Source organism: Aythya fuligula, chromosome 4, assembly GCF_009819795.1.
Source record: "Aythya fuligula isolate bAytFul2 chromosome 4, bAytFul2.pri, whole genome shotgun sequence".
Classification (NCBI taxonomy): domain Eukaryota; kingdom Metazoa; phylum Chordata; class Aves; order Anseriformes; family Anatidae; genus Aythya; species Aythya fuligula.
This window is the reverse complement of record NC_045562.1, coordinates 25,273,199-25,295,259: the sequence shown is the minus strand read 5'-3', so window position 1 is coordinate 25,295,259 and position 22,061 is coordinate 25,273,199. Positions and strand designations below refer to the sequence as shown.

General features: G+C 36.1%; 1 protein-coding gene across 1 annotated transcript in view; it reads left to right on the top strand.

The window, feature by feature from the left end:
• Positions 1-22,061, top strand: part of GALNTL6 (polypeptide N-acetylgalactosaminyltransferase like 6) — a 466,324-nt gene that overhangs the window by 163,206 nt on the left and 281,057 nt on the right. Inside the window, 1 exon segment of the mRNA XM_032187262.1 lies at positions 7,082-7,190. Within this exon segment, the coding sequence (XP_032043153.1) occupies positions 7,082-7,190 (109 nt within the window).

Here is a 22,061-nt window from a genome sequence, read left to right as displayed (position 1 = left end):
TCATCCTTAGTGTCTTGCAGCCTAATGAGTGTACTCAGCTTGAGGGCAGTTGTTTGCTTGGTGTGTGTGTTTAGGTGTGTGCTGTAGAGGGAGGTCCCTACAGTGAATGTCCCTCCAGTTCTCCCCAGGCATCTCTGGTGTGTCCCTGAAGTGCTGCCCCCAGAGACAGCAGTTTTGGAAGGCGATGGCTGGCCAGCAGCGGTGCAGGACCACCTGGGACTGTCCATGAACATTGCTGGTTGCTCTGTCAGGAAGGACAGCTGCTGCCCACCACCTGCAGTCCATCCCAGTATCCGCTGCAGCAATTGACCCCTCATAGAGGGACAGAATCCTGGAGAAGGACTCTGAGAAGCATGTAGCCTGTGGGTTCGAAGCTATCAGTGGGTATTTTCAAGCTGTGCATTGCCTGCTCCTGTTATGTTTAGAGAAGATCACGGTGGATCCAAAACACTAGACTTAATACTTTCATTTTATGGTGATGGGAACTTCGTAGGCGCTTAATGACTGTATTGTCCCTATTCACTCTGCATAGTGCTTCTATACAGGTCTCAGTTATACATGGGAAGTTCAGATGTGAGACCTTTTTTATTTGTTAGTCTAATGCTGAAGAGTTGCAGGGAAGGAGAGCCACCCAGGCAATGGTCAGAGATTAAGCATAAAGGCAGAGATGGGATAGTGTGATGTTTAGATATTTTTTTTATTATTATTATTTTATTTTATTTTTTTTTGCTAGATTAGGCTGCCTTGTAGCAAGCACCTCCTTAGGGGAAATAGTATTTTGGTTTTCCTCCTGAATTTCCTCAGCTGAAACCACACTGCACCATTGTGGATGCTGCTTCTGTTTGGAAGTGGGAGAGCCTTTGACTTCAAATTTTGGGTGTTACATTGCTAACATTTCACTTTAATAGTCTTGTGCTAAAATTTAGCATAAGAAAAAAAGGGAAATCTTTAGAACTAAGTAGTTTTCTTGACTGTTCCACTTATTGGAAAGGAAGCTTCATGAGAATGTTTGTGTTCTTATGCTTGTAATGATAGCAGAACTAAAATTTAGAAAATGGACACCTTGCGATTTTGGGGCTGATTTATAATAGACATATGGTGGTATATCCAATGATACCAGCACTTTGAAAAACGATCCTTAGCTTTATTCTGGTAAGTGAAAGGATTTCATTGCTCAATTAATTTTATTTTTTTTTTCAGTTTTGTTTTCTGTTTTTTTGTTTTGTTTTGTTTTGTTTTTTGTTGTTGTTTGGTTGGTTTTTCTTTTTGGTTGGTTGTGTTGTGTTTTTTTTTTGTTGTTTGTGTTTTTTTTTTTTTGTTTTCTTGTCTAGTTCAAAAACAGTAGTTGGTCAGGGCTCATCTGTGTTAGGAAGAGGGAAAAAATAGTGATTTGTCTTTTTTATGCAACACTGTTTAAAAACACTGTACAGAATCTTTTGTTTCAAGAATGAAGGTGAATCAGACAGTGGTTCCCTTTATCTTCTCTTGAAACATCCCTGAAAATGTCAAATGTCAGTGCTTCTATGCCACGTTTCTTTCCCATGTGCTTCTTTCCTGAGCAGGAACAAGTGCCTATGTTGTGTGTAAGATTATTTCCTGAAATTCATTAAACAATTGGAAATGGTTATGCTGATCAGCTTTAATGATGTTTTGTTAATGCAGTAGTTGCTTGTATATTGGTGTTCAGTAAAATAACCCTAGAGCTAGTGAGTAAATCCTCAGGCTCAAAGTGAATCTGTAATTATCTCTTGTATTTTTTAGAAAGGTGCATTTCCACTGATATATCATCTTCCTTTGCATGAGACCCATTTAATTGTCTGTCTCCGCAGAGTGAAATTAAAAATAAATGAGTTATTCAATGAAGGCACTTGTTTCTGAGTTTGAGCTTTCAAATGTCACAGCAGAGAAGCTTTTTTTCCCTGTGAGGAATCTAATAGTCTGTGAGCAAGATTTTTTTGATAATTGTGATATTTTTTGGGCTCATCGTATTCTCTGTAATTGAACCAGATGTTGAATCTTCTCTAGAGGAGAAGGATCTTCTGAGTCCATGTAGTACTTTATCAGTCTTGCATCCCCAAAGGTTTGAGGTTAATGTAAAAATGAAATAGTAAGGCAGATGTTGTATGTAATGTTGCTGTAGGTGGGTAATCCCTCTTGGTCCAAAACACTTAAAAATGTGCAACTCACAGCTGCATACTAGTTGTAACAAATGGTTGGATGATAAATTGTTGTAGGATTTTTTTGACATCCAGTCACAATACAGCTCTTTGTATGCAGAGTGACTTTCACTATTTTCATAGTGTTGCAATGATAAAAAAAACAGTTCTTAAATTCAAGAGGCTAAGGGCTGTAGAGACCGATTGCACTATTTGTGAGTAACTTACTGAAACGTTTTGGAGGGGAAAACCCTAAACATGTTTCAGCTTGTCTTCTCTGCTGGTTTCTCATTTCCATATAATAACGTAGCACTAAAGAATATGTGTAACTAAAAGTTTGTCTGGTTAAAAATTGTTTCACAAGCCAGTAAGCAATTAGTCACTAAATCCAAGAAGGCAGTAGTGATATTTAATATGACTAAATTGAGTGCTTTTTGCTTTTGAGCACTACTATGAATCTATGGCCTGATTTTTTGAAGCAAAGGAATTTCAGCTGATTTCATTTGGTATATTCACAAAAGAGAAAAGTATTTTAAATATATAGGAATCCAGTTTGCAATGGTCAGACCTTGAATTTAACCATGGCTGTCAATCTGAAAGGACACCTAAAACAAAAGCCGATCAGGAGGGCCATGGGAAATCTGGTTGTGTAGGAGCACCTTCAAGCCTCAAGCCTCATGACTCCGACTGCATTGCTTCTGTGTTAGGGTGAAGTGCTTGTGGGTGCCTGGTCCTTCTCTTTTCTTACACTCTGGTTTCCACTGGAAAGAAGCCCTGCTGAATATCTGGGGAGGAACCATAAAGTTCTCCAGTCGTACCATGCCTTTGTGCCTCAAGCATACCAAAGAGTATTCTTGCCTTTTGGTGTACACACAGTTCCAGAACTATAGACTAAGATTTTACACCAGTGTTGTTGTGTTGTTCCTGTTTAGCTATATGGGAAGTGGGAACATGCAAATACCCAGTATGTGTTTTCCAGCCTACCTTGTCTCCCACGATCTGTTGCTCAGTAGTTTACTTAGCCACAGATTAATAATCCTTCTTATATTTTTCAAATATGGGCTTGAACATAATGTTATTTGATTATTTCTTTAAATGTCTAATCCCAATTTTATGCTGGAAGTGTTTGATAGCATGATTTTTTTAATCATCAGTAAGGCTGCATTAATCCTAAAGAAAGGCAACAAAAGGTATTGCTCATTTTAGCATTTATATTTATGCTGGGTGGCTAATGTTACTTCAGTTTAGCCTATCAGTTTATGGTAGAATATGTGTTCAGTAAAATTTCAGATAATCAGGATCTGTTAACACATCTGTGATGGGTTTAAGTGGCAAGGTTTTGGCAGCTGGGGGCCATAGGGTTGGTTTCTGTGAAAAGAATCTAGAAGCTTCCCTATGTTAGATAAGGGCCCTACTGCTGGCCAGAGCCAAGCCAATAAGCAATATTTTTTGCACCTCTGTGATAGCATATTTAAGACAGGGAAGCAAAAACAACAAACAAACAAAAACAAAGAAAGAAAGAAACAAAGAAAAAAAACAACACTGCCAGACAGCATCTGGGAGAGAGAGAGGAATGAGAAGGCGCCATGGTCAGTGAAGAAGAAGTGATGGTCAGTGAGAGGTGCTCCAGGCACTGGAGCAGAAGTCCCCTGCGGCCTGTGGTGAGGACCATGGTGAAGCTGGCTGTCCCCCTGCAGCCCGTGGAGTACCATGGGGGAGCAGGGTTCCATGCTGCAGCCTGTGGAGGAGCCCCTGGTGGAGCAGGTGGATATGGCCTGGAGGAGGCTGCGGCCCATGGAGAGCCCCTGCAGGAACAGGCCCCGGGCTGGAGCTGCAGCCTGTGGAGAGGAGCCCACGGAGGATCTGGGGGTCTGGGGGGAGCTGCCACCCATGGGGGGTCCGTGCTGGAGCAGTTTGCTCCTGGGGGATGGACCCCGTGGTACGGATCCATGTGGGAGCAGTTCTTGAAGAGCTGCTGCCTGTGGGAAGCCCCCGCAGGGTTAGTTCGGGAAGGACAGCATCCCGTGGGAGGGACCCCACGTGGAGCAGGGGCAGAGAGTGACCAAGAAAGAGCGGCAGAGATGAAACGATAGGGACTGACAGCAGCCCTCATTCCCCCATTCCCCTGCATTGCTCAGGGGGAGGAGGTGGAAGAGGGTGGATGGGAGTAAGGCATTTTTGCTTTCTTTCCTTTGTTTCTCACTTCTGTAATTTGTTAGTAATAGGCAATAAATCTTACTATCTCCGTATGCTGAGTCTGTTTTGCCCATCACGATAATTGTTGAGTGATCTCCTTGACCTTATCTTAACCCATTGAGCCCTTGGCATCGCATTTTCTCCCCTTTCCCTTTGAAGAGGGAGAGTGAGAGAGCGGTTGTGGTGGAACTTGGCTGCCCACCTGAGTAAAGCCACCACAACATCCTATATTATGAAGTGACTTTGTATTCAGCTACTCAAAACTCGCCTTGAGATTGACCATGGGATGTGCTGCTGTTCTGTCTTTTGTGTATTTGCAAGCAGCAACGTTATCAAGGAATCATGGGCCTAGCCATTACAGGAGGCAGTTAGTTCATGTATAACAAAACACAAGTTTGTTACGACATACTTATGATGTATCCAACACTGTACTTTGGGGTTTGTTTGTTACCTGTTTCCTTCTAGGGCAATGTAGCTTTTCTAAAATTTGAGCCACAACAAGATTTCAGCTTGCTACTTATGTATTTCAGAGTATTTGGATTTATATTTATCCTTCTGCTAGATTAATTTTAGTGAATTTATTTACTTAAGTATATTATGTTTGCAAGAGGGCCTTGTAGTACATTAGACTTGTAAATGTTATCAGGTAAAGTAACTACAAGTAATTAATATTTTTTAAGAGTGTTGCATCAAAATGCAAATAGGCAACAGGAAACCAGCTGCTAACTGTACTACCCAGCTTCCTTTCAGAGTGCTGCAAGTTTGCTATTTAAATCACTGTTTTTAGGGAAAGGGACCAGCACAGGAGTAAATTGTCACAAAAGTGAAGTTTGTCATGCTTTTGATAGTTCTGATAGTCTTGAATTCTTACAACCAGGAGATTCACACTGGCTGTGCCCATGTTGAGAAGAGGCAGAAGTTTAATTTAAGTCAATCTGTCTGTGCCTCACTTTTAAAAGAGCCAGTTAATATGCTTTGAAATGGCTAATTTAGGAAGCTGGGCTCAAGAATCATGTAAAACTCTGTTCTACCTTGTGTTTCTGACTTTAAGAAACAAGCTGCTTGATAAAGTTCAAATGGTAATATTATTATTTGAACACAAGAATTATTGAAATTAATGAGTTCATTTTGAGGCCATGAAAGGTTGGATGAAATACTTTTATCAGAATACATGTATCTTTTGTTCTTCAGTTCTTCCAGGTGTGAACCTCTGATATATGTTAAGACATTAAAAGAAAAACGTTGTCTTGGAGTACATCTGCAAAAGTTGCAATAGAGGAGTGAACCCAGGCTGGATTGTGTTTCAGTAATATGAAATGTAGGCTACCCACCTTCAATATTAAAAATAAAAAAGTAGGTCATGTTAACTTAATGAGGTTGTTGTTCCTCAGTAACTCATTTGTTTGGTTCACGTGCTTCATACATGAAGAAGCATCATACATTCAGAGCATCACTCTTACATGTGCCTGAGTTTTTTTGTTGAGATTTCAAAATATTTCTCAGAAGAAGGCTGATCAAATGTTGTTTCCCCAGAACTGCTTTTCAAGTGTGTTTTCACACATCCTTTGAACATGCTTAACAGCATTTGTAATATGCATTATACATATGCATATTATACATTCTGCACAGTATGCCAGTTCAAACCTAGGATTAACAGAATAAGATTTTCTCTGTTACTCGTAAGCAGCAACAAATCACTTCTTCTCTTTCTTCAGCACAGATATGGTAAATCATCTTGTTTGTTTATCAGAATTTGCTACACCTTTTTAAACCACGTTTTTCATAAAGTAAGCATTTGGAAAATGGCTAATGTTACTTGAAACCTTCTACAGCCTTGTAATACCTCTTACAGATCTAAATTTTGTTTACTTCTAATGTACTTCTAATGGTACTTTTCTATTTTATTTTAGTTAAAATACTACCATTTGGCAGAAAGAATGAGAAAAAAAAAATTCAAAGCTCTGGAAAGTTAATTTATGGTAGAATATAAAAGCTCTTCTTAGCTTTATGTGGGAAATTGGAGTCTGGAAAGCAAAAGCTGCATGTTGCATGAATGCTTCTTTTTTTGTTTTGCTAGTTGTTTGTTTTGTTTTGTTTTGGGGGAGGGGGGCTGATGGGGAAAGGGGTTGTTTGTTTTTTTTTTTTTCTCTTACCACACATACAGATCAACTGATTTGGAAGTGCCTTGGGGGTCTCTGTATTCTGCCTCTCTAAGGCAGTGAGCCTGGCCTTATATGAACATTAATAACTCATCATTGGCCATTCCAGGAAACTCCAAAGCTAAAGGGAAATGTTGGGAGGTGTTGAGTAACTATAACTCCAATCTTGTAGAAATGAGAATTTAACCAAAAATGAATCGAGGTACTTCCTGAGTTGAAGAATGAGGCATTTTTGACAGCCTGCTGTTTTAGTGGTCCATTTAACATCCATAAACTTCTTGCGTAGTAGCTATAGCAAGACGCTAATAGAAATATTACGGATGTGTTTGACATACTTAAATAAATAACTTAGTTAACATATAAATTCATAGTTTTCTCACAGTATTTGGAATAGTAGCTTAATTTTCCACAGTCAGGGCTCAGTATTTGCACTGGATAGACTGAATGTTTTGCTCACTAATGCCATATTATCAATGTTGTTCTCTAATAATGCAAACAGTACACATATGTGCATATTTATATGTGTTGTTTTTTTGTTTTGTTTTGTTTGTTTATTTGCTATTTTTGCAGACAGTTCCATTGGGGCTGGGAGATGGACAGCTGTTCACCTGGACTGATGGATTGAAAAGGAAGGACTGGCATGATTATGAAAGTATTCAAAAAGATGCCATGCGTTCAGGTATACTTAAGTTCAGAGCAAATTTAAGTGGTTTATTCATTTTTTTCATATGATTCTTCTTCCTCTTAAGTCAGCTAAAAAGAATCATAACAGTCTGTATTTGCAGCATGTCACAAGGATTGATAATTTTTTGAACTGAGGGGTCAGAACAAACACAAACATCCTATTTCTGAAAACAGCTAAGTGAAAACAAAAATGTGTTCAATGCTGCTAGGTATATAATGACCGCATTTAGGAAATGGGCAAAAATATTGACAATATTTTTCATGTTGAAATCAGTTGTGATACCATTAAAAAAGTAGCAAAAGTGTTGGTTTCCAAACAAAGGGACGTATGTAATAGCTGCAGCTGAGTTGTCTTTAAATCAGTGGAAAAAATCTGAGCCTGATACCTATAACTGTCAAGAATATCCAGGGTTATGATAGGAACAAATTTTGACCCTATTGCCACTGTTGAACTCCAGTCTTTTAGTTGTACTTAGGCTAAAGTTACTTCATTCTGACAATCTAAAATGATGTGAAAATGGAAGCAAATTGTATTTGCAGATGCACTGAAGGACACTTGGTTACGTTGAGTAATATAATTTTAACGTACCTTTAGTACTCTAAGCCATATGTGCAAACAAAGGTTTGTGGTCCTCATTCTGTCATAGGAACATGTTCAGAGTTGAATCTTTTGTAATATAATTTACAGCTATTCAGAATAAGATGAATTAAATTAAAAGGAAAGGAAGGGAAACAGCAGTTAAATTGCACCTTAATCAGTGTCTGAAAGTCATTATTTTACAAAGGCCAATCTATTATAAAATGAATCATGCTGTCTTGATCCAACTGTCAGAAGACAGCCAACACCTTCCCCCAAATACTGAATCCAGTTGACAGAGTCGTAGTATTTGGGAAGTGCTTCATTTTGTGAGGTCTTGAGCAACTAAAATATTTCAAGTGCAGATTAATTTTATAAACCGTTTTTTTCCTTTATCTTTTGAATTTTTTTGATCACTAACTAAAATAAATGATCCTTCCCTTCTACATGTGCTTAGGAGGAAACAATATGGGGGGAGGGATGAAGACATTTTAGGTGTTATAGGATTTGTGAGATCAGTGTTAATTTTGTTCCAAATTACATATAGGATTAGCGCTTATTCCAACTGTATGTAGAATGACAAGTATCTTAGAGAATGCACAGACTAGAAGCAGCATATACGTAGAAACTTGTAGAGATGTAGGGAATGTCGCATGTTTGGAATGTGGACCTTTCTGAGAGTAGTGCACTGACATTTTGGCAATGGACTTTTGATTCTTGAATATTTAACGTGAACCCCATGTGTTTTGGAAAATAAATGAAAATACTTATGATTTTCTGATGGATGGCTGTAGAATTACCTCTGAAATGCAAGCCATTGCATGGAGTTGACTAAGAAACTAGCAAAACACGTTATGTAGCATTGTCCTACTTGGGCATTCTATTGCAGTTATAATTTTAAAAGTGTGTGAGTATTTTACCAGTAAATTTATTTCCTTGAGAAAAATAACATATTAAATTCTTCTGACTTATATTTTTATTGCTTTCCTGAGTGTTTGCTGAGTTTGAACATCTTAAAAATCTTTATACAAAATTGTGTCATTATTATTCACTACATTAAACTAACTTTCAAAGTTTTGTTGTTGAAATCACGATATAGTAATGCAAATGCAAAAGTAGAGTACAAAAGTATCTGTGTGCACTCTTTTAGGACATTCTATATAATTTCTGTGCATACTAGCAAACCAAAATTTTGAAATCAACTTTTAGTTAAAAATTACTTAGAGAATAAACTCTATAATCTGAAGGCACAAAAATAACACCAGTGGAAGGACTTCTCAGGTGATGTCAGAAAAGGCAGTCAGTGGCTATTACATGGAAATTAGGAAAATAGTGAAGTCTTTTTAGAATCCAGTTTATCTGTAGATCTTTTTTTTTTTTTTTTTTTTTTTTTTTTTAATTTACAGTTTATCTGTAAATCTTAGTTTCATGTGTATTGGGAATAGGCATTTCATAAACATAATTACAGAATGGTGCTAACTTGGCTACTTGTTCTCTTGCAAGACCAAAAGTTTTTATCCCCATTTATTCCACAAAATCAGAACTAATGTTCCTGAGTTTGATAGGTGTGCCTTGAAAGGTAATCATTTAATTGTTTTAAAGCTGAAGAGTAAAGTTACAGAATCACAGAATTGTAGGGGTTGGAAGGTACCTCAAAAGATCACTGGGTCCAATCCCCCTACCAAAGCAGGTTCCAAGGTTAGGCATCCAGACAGGCCTTAAATATCTCCAGAGAAGGAGACTCAACAACTTCCCTGGGCAGCCTGTTCTAGTGCTCCATCACCACAAGTCATTTGCAAGAAATGCAGAAAGACTGTACTATTTCTGTTTATTTTAAGTGTTCTAGCTCATCTTTTTTTGTCTCTAAAATTAGAAATAATCTAGCATCTAAATACTGAAGTGAGTTCATGTTACTTTTGGATTTGTGGGGCTTTGTTGGCACCCCTGACATTCAAATGTGTTTTTATGCTGCTTTTACCAGTAATTCACATTCTTTTAGCATCCTGGTGATACCAGAGAAGGATGTTGAGACTGAAGTGAATAATGGAGTGGCAAGGCTCTACATGTATAAGCTCCTGATACAGCAAAAACCAAATTAATATTCAAAGGCTCTTGCAGATAAAAAGGCTTCAATAACTGGTACTATTTTTTCAACTTCACTTTACATAGAAATTGCTCATGCTATAGATCATTCCAAGATCAGTTTCTTTCTGGAAATATTTGGTGAAGCCCCTTTGAGGGGAAAACATGCTTGTGTGCTTCCCACCTAACAAGGGGCATTACAAATGCCATCACATTGTATCTGCTTTTTACTGCCACTGTTCTGCCACTGAGGAGGTGAATCCGGTGTCCACATGTGCTCCATATAGTTTTTATTCAACATTCTTTGATAGTTTAGAGATAGTTGCAAGATCTTCATTGCAGGGATATGTTGCTTTTACACTTGTGAAGAGCCACCTCCAGATTCGGCAGATGGCTGCCTTTCTTCTGATCTCTTTGTCACTCTTATGGTCCCTAGCAAGTGATCCCACCAGCTGGGTTTCCTGGCCATATATTTCCAGACCAGTGACCCCACAATCCCAGCTTCAGACCACAACTCAATGAGAGTTGTGTATAATGGCTAGAAGTTCAGTCTAGTGCACTGATCAAGTTTGTGGTTATCTTGAACCCTCAAGCCCCATTTTAGGTGTCGTGAAAGAACTTTTTTGGGTTAATCCCACTAGGAACCTAATCACCACACAACCATTCTCCCACTTCTTTCCCCTCATCAGGATGGGGGAGTGTAAAGAAAAGAAAAAAGCAAGGAATCTCATGGGTCAATATACAGTTTAATAAACAAAGGATAGAGGAATAAGGAGGAAAAAAATAAGAAAAAAAGGAAACCGGTGGTGCAAAGGTAGTTGCTCATCACCTCCCACAAACAGACTGATGCCCAGCTGATTTCCAAGCAATTGCTACCCTCTCCCAAGCTGCTCTCCCCTCCATTTTATTGCTGAGCGTGATGTTATATGGCATGAAGCATCCCTTTGGTCAGTTATGGGTTGTGTCTCCTCCCACCTTCTTGCCTACCAAATCCTACTTGATGTGGCAACAGAGTTGGAAAAAGGAAAAGTCTTGAGGCTGTGCAAACATACATAGTCAAAACGTCGGTGAGTGATCAACACTGTTTTAGTCACAAATTCAAACACAGCATGTATAGGCTGCTGTGAAGAAAGTTAACTGCATTCCAGCCAGATCCAGTACATGTCAAGATCCTTAGAGAAATCTTTGATATAGCCGAAAGAGAGCTGAGTTCTCCACACTCTTTGTCCAGACACTCCATAAATGATCCTGCTTTTCCAGCTGTATTGAAATAATTGAATGTTACTGGAACTAGGTTGTATGGCCTATAAGTAAGGCAACAGTCTGGAAGTCTATAAATTTAAGTATAATTTCCAGTTTTCTCACAGGTATTTCATTTTCTCAGTGACTCAATTTCTTGTCTTGAAAAAAGATAATGCTTTCTAACTCTATCAAGATTATTGTAGGTTACTGTTTCTTACCAGTGGCAAAAACCTAATGCAGTCTTTGGAGACATAACTCCTTAAAAGTTAATTTGTTTGCTAGCCATATTTTTTCTGTACCCTAGTAAAAGTCTGTAAATGAACTTGTGATGTGGGACTGCACTGCTATCTGTTTTGCACATCACACAAGATGTAGTAGAATACTCGCAGGTTTCTCTGAGATATGGCCATGATCTTACTGATACTGTTGCACAGATTCACAAAATGGCAATCAGCTCCTACACCTATGCCCAGCTATATTATGTAGTATAGAATACGTACTGTACAGCCAGCATTGAAAGGAAATTGTTGTACAGTCTGCTTGGATTTTGCTGTCTGACCATATGTCCTTTTGATTTACAAAAGAAATAGAGGGGGAAAAAAAAGCATTTTCCCAATTTAAATGGATATGCAGATGAGTTAAAAATTCCCCACTAACAACGCTCCAGATAAAGTTGGCATGTGAGTAATTCCTTCATCTCCAGAAATGATGATGCAACACTGGCACAAATGGTCACAGTTTAATAAATTATTTCTTGATAGTCAAATGCTGCAAGGTCAGCGAAACAGATAATTCAGGCCATCCTAGATTGGTAATTTTCTTGCAAAGAAGAAATGAGTTGTGGATCTGCAGGTCACTTGGTATGTATTATCTGCCAATAATGAAGAGCCTGAAGTCCTAGATAGATATGAAAAGAAATGAATTTACATGATACTGGTGAAAATATTAGTGATTCTGTCAGTATAGATAGAATGCCCATCCTTCTTTAGATAAATTTTATACGAATCATTGCTGAACTATAAATGGATTTTTGTTGAAAAAAGAACATTATGTTGAAATCATCATGATGCTTGATGCTTTCTTGATGCTTTCCAAATATGGCATCTCAATTTCTTCATTCAAAATAAAATAATAATTTGGAACTTGGTTATTTTAAATGTATGTATAAAATAGCTAACCAATGTCTCTTCCCTCTGTTATTGAAAGGAAAGTATGTACCTGGATACACCGCTAGAATAGAATACAACCATTCAGTTGGACGCGACCTTCAAAGATCATCTGCTCCAGCTGCCTTCAGGGCTAACCAGAACTTAAAGCATGTTATTGAGGGTATTATCTCTTGAGCACAGACAAGCATGGGGCATCAAATTCTCTAGCAAGCCTGTTCCAGTGTTTGACCACCCTCATGGTACAGAATTTATTTTTTTTCCTGATGCTCGGTCTGAATCTCCCCCATTGCAGCTTTGTGCTGTTCCCCTACATTCTGCCATTGGTTCCCAGGGAGAGGAGACCAGCACCTCCTCCTCTGCATTCCCTCCTCAGGAAGTTGTAGGGAGCAACGAGGTTGCCTCTCAGCCTCCTTTTCTCCAAACCAGGCTACCCAAATGTCTTCAGCACTGACTCAGGGTATGACTTCTATCCTTTTTCATACTTTTCTCAGATACTTTGATATTGTTGATTCTATTTGTGAAATTACAGCATTTGATATAGCCAAATTTTTCATCCTATATCGTAGGTTTTAAATTTTCTAATTCTGTCTGGAATCTTCATTATTCTTTGACCACTATGATTTTCTGTAGAATGCTTTTATCAGGTTAATTGTATATTTTGTGTATGCTATCATGTTTAACCTTGCTTTTTTATTATGAGTTAGAAAAAGCACTGAAACTACTTCTCTATTAGAAATTATTTTGTTGTTTTACTTGAAGCTTCTTTCTCTTAACCTAGTTTTTAATGATGTTTCAATATTCTCAGTCTCTGTGAGTGGAAATAAAACTTTCAAGGGAGGTTTAATAAATTTTGTTGGTTAATTTTGATATATGAATGGAAGAAATCAATAGAGAGAATGTAGTGGAAGGTTGCAGAAGCAGCTAATTGCTATACTGTTAGTAGAAAAGGGAAGATAGCCAATTAGTTCCAGTTATCCAAGTCCTGATTTACTCAAAGGCAGAAGGGAGTGTTTAATGACTTTTAATAAATATACTGCTCATCAGTACAGAATAGACATAGTGAAATCAAAGATATTTTATTCAGTCATCCCAATCACTTCCATTTTTCTCTGAATATTATTCTTTCATTACTTCAAAACCAGTGATTGAAATACAGAAACAGGAATCTGAAAGTTTACCTTTAAAAAGAAAAATCTTGATGTGATTGTCAAAGGTACTTATAAAAGAAAAAAAAAAAAAAAAGGTTGTTTCCATTTTCTGAAGCAACCCATTAAGTCAATCAGATGCTACAATGGAGGGGGAGGGAACAAAGTAAGCTAATCAGAGAAACTGACTTTATTAGAGCAGATTTAATGCCATCATTCTGACAAGAAACCAGCGTTTAAACTAAGCGCTGTTTCTATTAATTTGTTGTCCTCCGGGAATACAACTGATGACATGCCTTGATGAAAAATATGCTTAATTTACATTAAAATTATAAAAACTGTAAACAAATGCAAATCTTCCATCTTTTCTTTTTTTTTGGCAAGTGGTAAACATTGTCTCACATATATCTGAAAGCATTCTTGTGCTGAAGTTAGCATTGTGAGTGTAAATGTAAATACATGAGTGTATGAGTGTAATGTAAATACAGCTGTGTTAATGATGTGGGTAGCTATTGGTATGTGTGTTAGTCCAGGTACAGCAACAGTGATGGTATCAGGGTAGTGCAAGGCTGCCTGGATCTCTAGATAGAACAGAATTCCTGTATGTTGAAGTCCGTGGTATTACTGTTTATTGACTGGGAAGGTTTCTTCGCTTCATAAGACATTTCCCTAGTTCCCGCTTGTTGTCTGGGGAGGACTCTGAGGAGATGTCTAACAATATTTTCACTTCAGGAGCATGACAACTGCGGTGGTGCCAATGACCACTGATTTCCCAGGCTTTCTGAACAGAACTAGAAGTCTGAGGTACCCTAAATGCTCCTAAAAACTATGAGATTCACAAGAGAGACACGAACATCTAAGGCAGTAATTCAAAAGCATCCATGAGAAGAAATTCTGTTGATTCCACTGCTCTCTTTGTACCCTGGGTAAGACTAAGAGTCCTGAAGAATCTGTCAATGTCATTGTTACTTAATTTCTGAAAGTTATTATGTCTATTTCCATCAAGAAATTCTCTACCATGTGTGCTCATCAATTACAAGTAATAGCATTAATGATGAATTACAGCCCTTCTCAGATAAGAGGAACAATTCAAATGTGCAATTCGTGGGCCTTTAGAGAAGTATAGATTGAACATTTATATTTGAATATGGTGCTATTTCTGATCATGAAAAGCTGTTTCTAAGTATGAGTGATAGCTTTTCCATTGTTAAATACTGCAAAAGGGGAACTGGCAGAATGGAAAAATGGAAACTTTTCAGCAGAACAGAACTGATGGGAAAACAACAAAAAAGATTGGATTTCTGAATAATTGTTGATCAATTCTAGTTGTGACATTAATAGCCTATAAAAAGACATGGAAAGATGACATACCAAAAGTTCCTTAGTGTTGTGTTTTTTGGTGTTTTTTTTTTTTTTTTTTTTTGCTTTCATTTTGTTTCACATTGTTAGGGAAAGAAAATATTTCAAAAGGCTGTTTGTTAAATACTGTCTTTTTTTTTTCTTTTTTTTTTTTTTCCCTTTATATGATGTTTTGGAGATATTTTGGACTACTTGAATGAGTTTGCTGAAATGATTGTGATATCTGATGGCCATTGAAAATTCGCTATAATTGAAGCAAATTTGGGAAATAATGGTAACTGCTAGGGACCTGTGTTTAGAGCTCTAAACATCAATTTTAAAAAAAGTATCTTTGTCTTCAAAAGAAATGGGTTAAGGAATTGATAAAGTGACTTCTAAGATTTGGCTGTCAATACTTTTGTTTGACTGTTTAGTTGTATTGCTCCTGTCTGCTAATAAATTATCAGAGGAAAAAACTTCTGCAGTGGGCTGTATCACCCAACGGTTATCCTAACGATTATTGAGCCATTTGCACAGTCTTTCTTTCTCCTATTTATTTATTTAAATAACATGTGGGAGACTTAGGTGGAGGGAAAGAATGAAATTTGTAATTATTCCTCATATTCAGCATCATCTTTAATTTTCTGCTTCTTCAAAATGTTATCTTGGCCAGGAGGAAAGGAGTTTAAAGCCCCTTGACCTTTACATGCATCAGCGCAGGCATTCCTACAGATTAGTTCATCAGAGATGTATTAAAATATGTATTATTAAAATATATGTATTATTAAAATACCAAATGATTGTTGCTTACTTAGAACCATGCAGGCAGCACAGACACATAGCAACTGTCCTTCCATGTGTACATGGGTTAATCTTATTGTAAACCAGTATATCTCAGACTAAAGATTCTTGGTTATTTTCATATATTCAGAAGCTGGAGCTTAGAAACAAAACTAAACTAAACAAAGATATTGTAAACAAACCAAACAAGAACCTGAAAAATAAATGACTGGTGATTTTATTTTTTTCCCATCACTTTTGATCTTAGTTCTTCAGAATGAAGTGTGATACAATAATTTCCCCAGACTTTTGTGGTTAGTCTTTATTGTTCTGAACAGTGCCTGTTCTTAGGTTTAGAAGAACTTCTTAAAGCAAAGCTTAGTGCCAGAGTGACTCCAGAAGTTTTTGGGCAACATCATACAGGGGAATTACATAAGATAGGGAATTGCATTTAATGTTGCTATAGGTTATGAAAAAAATAGTTCTGTGATACTTTATGCAAAGAACAATAATCAAAGTGGGGGAGGGGGTAGTATATACTACCCCCTCCCCCAGTATATAGTATATAGTATATATACTATAATAATATATAGTATTATATAGTATATATAATACTATATATACTATATATATACTATAATATATAGTATATAGTATATATACTATAATAATAGTATATAATAATATAATAGTATATATTATATATAATATTATATATAATATAATATATAATATAATATAATGGTATGTAATAATATACTATTATTATATACATAATAATATATACATTATATATAATAATATACATTATATATATTATACATATATATATGTATATATACACATATATATATTATACATATACATATATTATACATATATAATATACATTATTATATATATTATATATACTATATAATATATATATATACACACTATAGTGTATAGTATACTATACTATAGTATATACTATATCAGTATGTACTGATTTACTTATCCTGTATTTCAGACGGGACTATGCATTTGGAGCTCTGTCAACACTGTATATTAACTAAATATACTAAATCTAATTCAGGTTTTTTATCTTGCAATCCCTTTAGAAAGATTTGAGAACTTGCAATGTAATTGGAACTGCAGTGTTAGCCAAGGTCTGATAAGTAGTTATAACCTAATTGTTCATAGCATTAATCATGAATATGCTTCCTGTAGTTTACAATGTATTGTTTCATAAAAGGCAAAAATGTTCATCGGGTTATCTTAATGCAAGTCTGACATGATTAAAAAATTCTGAAATGGAATGTTAATCATTGCTTGTCAACGAAATGGCATACAAAGGGTATATAATAAGAAAGAGATGGTTACAATCTACTGTAGTTACGTAAAGTGGTTCACATACTAAAAAAAACATTGCACTGTAAAATATAAAGCAGTGTCAACTGTGATCTGATTCTAACACTCAAACTTAATGGTCTGGATGTCCTCCTGAAAACAATTTGAAGCCAGGTGCCAAGCATAAATAAATCTATTATGCTCTCAAATATTAGTTTGGAAAGAAGTATTGGAAATACTTTCAGCAATTTCAGCCTTCTCCAAAAGTTTAAACCTTGATATGTAGAAAATACAGGATTGTTTTGTTTGATTTTTCACAGATGCTGTTTTTTTTTCCTGGTTGACAACAAACTTGCTTCCTCAGATTGTGAAATAATATTTCACTGTATTAGTTAAGTGGTGTTTAAGTGGTGTTAATTAGTTAAGTGGTGTTTAATATTAGTTAAGGGGTTTAATACAGACCTCCTCAGGAGCTCACATTACCACTACATAATAAATGGCTACAGAAGAAGCCAGAAGAGTAACTCTGACTGCATAGCATTTGTTTGTGTCGGAAAATTGTGCCTTTGATAAAACCAACTCTCGCCACTTAAATCTATATATGAAAGGGAGTTCATGTATGGCTGTAAGTCAGAGTCAAGGTTCCTTTTAAGAGTTGTTTCTGGAAAGCATGATGACTCATTGGTCCCAGTACATGAAATAAATATTTGAGGCATTTCTAGTGGTTGATATTAGCTAGATGCTTCCCCAGTTCTTTCCCAGCCCCATCCACACCCCCACACCCTCCTTTGAAAACTCATTACCACTGAAACGTAATTGGTAAGCTAATTTGTAAGGACTACCAGTGTACCCTTCTGTACTGGGCATTAGCGACTTGATTTTTACAATGACAGGCAGAAAGAAAGTAGTATTTCCAGTAACTCAGCAAGAAATGTCTATGAATACGCTATAAACCAATGATACATTTTCTAGCTTGAAACTAGTGTGTAAATGTGGTCTTACAAAAATTTTGGAAGTTGCTTGTCTTTCCTCTTTTTCTTTTCCCCCTGTATTTGCATGTTGGTCTCAGTGTGTGCGCAATTAAAAAAGAAACAACCAAACCAAAGCAAAATAAAAGAAAACACCAAGAAACAGATGCTGACTGCCAATTAACTTATGATAGTCCTAAGGTTATTATTACCCCTTCTGTACTGCTGTAAAGATCTGTCAGTGGACTTGCATCAGTATTAGTGATGAAGTTGTGCTGCTGGTGAATGTATTTAATATATAATGTTTAATACTTGGGGGTTGAAAAGAATGGCTGCCTGGAAGTACAAAGAGAAAAAGAAATGAACACACAACTGAGAGTCTTCCAGAATAGATTTATCTTTGTGTGGAAAGAGAAGGAAGGGAGAGCTCTATAGACCATCTAAATTGAGTTGACTTGTGATATGTGTGAAAATTATCAAGTTTGTCAGTTCAGAGCAATTATAGCTTGGCTCAGTGGCACAAAGAAACATTGCTTTCTTTTGTATTTCAGTTTCCAGTTGTTACTTGTTTTTCTCTGAAAGTCCCAATTCAATGAAGGGCAAAATGCATCATCACTAAACTGTGGCAAAAGAACTGTAACAAGTACTTGGCAGCAATTATAACATACCAACACCATACTTTTCAATTCAGAAGCAATGACAAAAGATGAATTTCCCTTACTACTTTTGTATCATCTTTTAAGTTTGAAACATAGAATAAGGTGCTGTCAACCAGATTTAAAGACTCTTTCATTTAAAGATTTAAGGAAGGCTTTCCTTTGACCTAAACCCATGTCAAAAGACCCATAAGAGGAGCTTTTTTCCCCCCCAATGTACGTAATACTGGAGGGAACTGGTTATCAGCACAGTATGATGGTGCCACATATTTATTACCTGCACACTCCTCAGTAACCTTGTGTGTTACAGACTTTATCATCTAGAATAATCATGATGATAATCACAAGAAAACCTTTCCAAAGAAACTAGAAAGCTGTTTACACTCTCAAATTCACCAATTGTTTACCTTACCATTGCATTGTTAAGGCTTTTCGAGGATGATGAATAATGTATTGCTCTACAATGTGCTTCTATTTGACTTTATGTTGTAAGATTATTTTTCATGTATTGAAAATACAACTTTGTCGGTCACACAGCAGATTTCAGCACAATTTCAGAATGTATTTTAGCCTTTTGGCCTTCAAAAGGCCAGCAAGAGATTTGAATATAATAGTCATTGCTAAAATAATAATAATAATAATAATAATAATAATAATAATAATAATAATAATAATAATAATAATAATAATAATAATAATAATAATAAATTAATGGCATTATCAGTATTTTTAAAACATGGAGTCAGTCTTGCTTTTGCTATTTGTCAGCTATTTTACTCTAAAAAGAGGTCTATACTTTTATGTTTTTAAATTATAGTTAAGTAATTTCAGGTTACCCAGGCTATTTCTTGCATTTTGCATGCTAATTATTTGAATAGTAATAATAATTAATAATAATTCTAATTTGGATAATAATAATTATAATGTGTTTTGGAAACCAGTCTATGTCTGTGAGACTGCTGATACTTCCAGTTGCTCCTTGCATTGTTGTTCCACAGCAGCCTACAAAAGGTGAGACTGATCCTGAAGCACAGTGAGCTTCATACACAGTGAGTGTATAAATCAGGGAAGGACTATTCTTTGGAGGGCAAGATGGCAGACACCTTTTAGTGCTGGTTACCTTGTCCTTCCAGGTCTGCTTTCGCGCCTTCAAGGACAGGAAGGCAATTCTTTTTATTGGGTACTTTGAGTCATTCTCCGGGGATTTTTAGTTGGGAGACTAATCTAATTGTAATATTGTCATCCAAAAAAAAAAGACTCTAAATAGATAACAGTTTGTTTATATTTCTATATTTTTTTGTTCCCAGCTTTTACTGAAGCAGTTATACTGGGAAGAAATCCAAGCTTAACATGCTTCAGAAAAAAGAGAGAAAGCTTTAAGGTGCTAAAGTTATAGAGGGTTGACATCTTAATTTTTTTTTATTATTATTATTTTTTCCCAAGGATTCTAATGTTTTACATGGAAGTTGGGAGTCCTTGACTACTTTTTGGCAATGTCATAAGCTCAAGTAACACTTTTTCAGTGCGTATCTGTTTTATTTGGTAGATAACAACTACACATCTCAAAAATGCTAATCAGGAAATTCATAAAAGGATGGATTCTTGGCTACAATTTTAGCCTACTGGTGAGGCTCAGTTTAGACCTATCAATTTAGGGAAGTTTAGTCTCAGCTGTAAGAACTAAATTCAGGAGCTAAATCCCTGTTTTGAGAAGGCCCTTTAATAAGAAACTCTGAGGGCAACAGTCTCACTGAATGCCTTGATAAAGAACAGTTAATGTTTAATATTTCTTAGTCAACTGATACAAACAAATGGGAAAAGAGAAAAGTAAAGGAATTGATCGTGAGGTTTCTCATTGCTTAGTGTACAATCAGGATGTAATGTGTAGGGATCTTTTAATTCATTTATTTATTTTTAGGATAAACTCCTGTAGACATTAAAATCCTATTGAAGAATAGCTTCTTTCAATAACGTTAAGTGTATTTCATGCCTGTTCACAGGCCATCAAGATGATAAATGCATTGTAAAGGAAGTGAGCTCATTAGTAGCAGTTTGTCAGCTTCAAATCTGACTTTAGCAAAAGCATCATGGATTTTGGAAAATGTATTCTGAAAATATATTGAAAACAAAAGAATAAAGACTCAGTAATAAGAATGAGTTTATCTTGGTATATCAAAAATTGAGAACATTTTAAAATGCCAGATTTAATCTTATATAGAGATTCTTCCTCAATGTCAACAAGTCTTGATCCTAAATTCTCTGTTATAATTTCTCTCAACTTCAGCTAAACAAATAATGTTTTGAACAATTTTAAAAGTTAAGTTCACTACCTGGGAAAGTAGGAAATGATTTCTCTATCATTTCTTAAATTCATAGAATGGTTGGGGTACAAGGGATGGTTTTCAGAAAAGGAACGTAACTGATGAATCAAAAGAAGACATGGAAAGGAGGAAAAAGGATTGGGATACAAAGTGTTACTTTAGGTCTCATGGGGGAAAAAAAAAATAAGTACTAAAAAAAGTAAAGCATAAAGACTTAGGCAGACCAAAGCCAAGAACATGTCATAGCTTGAGTTTCAGTTGTTTATCTGCTGTAACTGCACCTTGCTAAATCTTAGCATGTTGATTCAGTTCCTTGAGATCACACAGCATGTCTTGAGGATAATTCTCATACATCTGAATTTTGGGGAAGTAGTTTGTTTATTAAACTAGGTAATTACATGTATACTCAGTGTCAGCCTCATAAACTAATGATTATCTGAGAACAATGGCACTGAATTTGATAATGTTGTAGGTCCACGTGGACTTGAATATGAGATAAAACATACATACTACATGATGAAGTTACTGTCATGGCCCTGAGTTTGCCAACTCCCTTTGCTTATAAGTCCTCTTCTTAGCTTTACAGAAGGAGGAAGGATGTTACTGAGTTACTGTGTTGGGAATCAGCTGGCTTAGTTCTTGTTCCTGAGTCTGCCTTTCATTGTGTTTGTAATCTTCATAAGAATGGCTATAGGCTTTCTTCTGGTGGGGATTTTACATGCTGAATTTATGGATTCTTTCTCTGTGGGATGCACACCATGGGGTAGTGTTTCTGTTGCACACTGTGGACTCATGCATAGTTAAATTCCTTTTGCCAGGCTGTTCCATCTCATTTATGCAACAGCCACAAACCCAGCTCTGAGAGCTAGTTTAGGTTGATTTATGAAAAGAAAAAAGAAAATAAAATCTTAAAAAATTCCCACTAACAGAGTTGCTCCATGGCACACCCTGTTACTTTCCTGTGATGGAATACATTACACAGCACGTGCTTATAATATGTCTTAGAATTAAGAAACAAAAGGGTAAGAGAAAAGTCTTGTGTTATTTACAGCTGTTCAAGGCCTTTAATTTTATATTTCTGGGCCTCCTAAAACTGTATCTGTGTAACTGCAATTTTGCATTAACTTCAAGGAGCTGCTCAGTTCTTTTATGGTAGTAACAGTTTAGTTTGAGCTTTTCCAAGAGATCAGCTTGGACACTTGCATTAATTATAGAAAACTTGCTAGCACTAGAGACTATTAGAATGCTTTTTTTTGAGA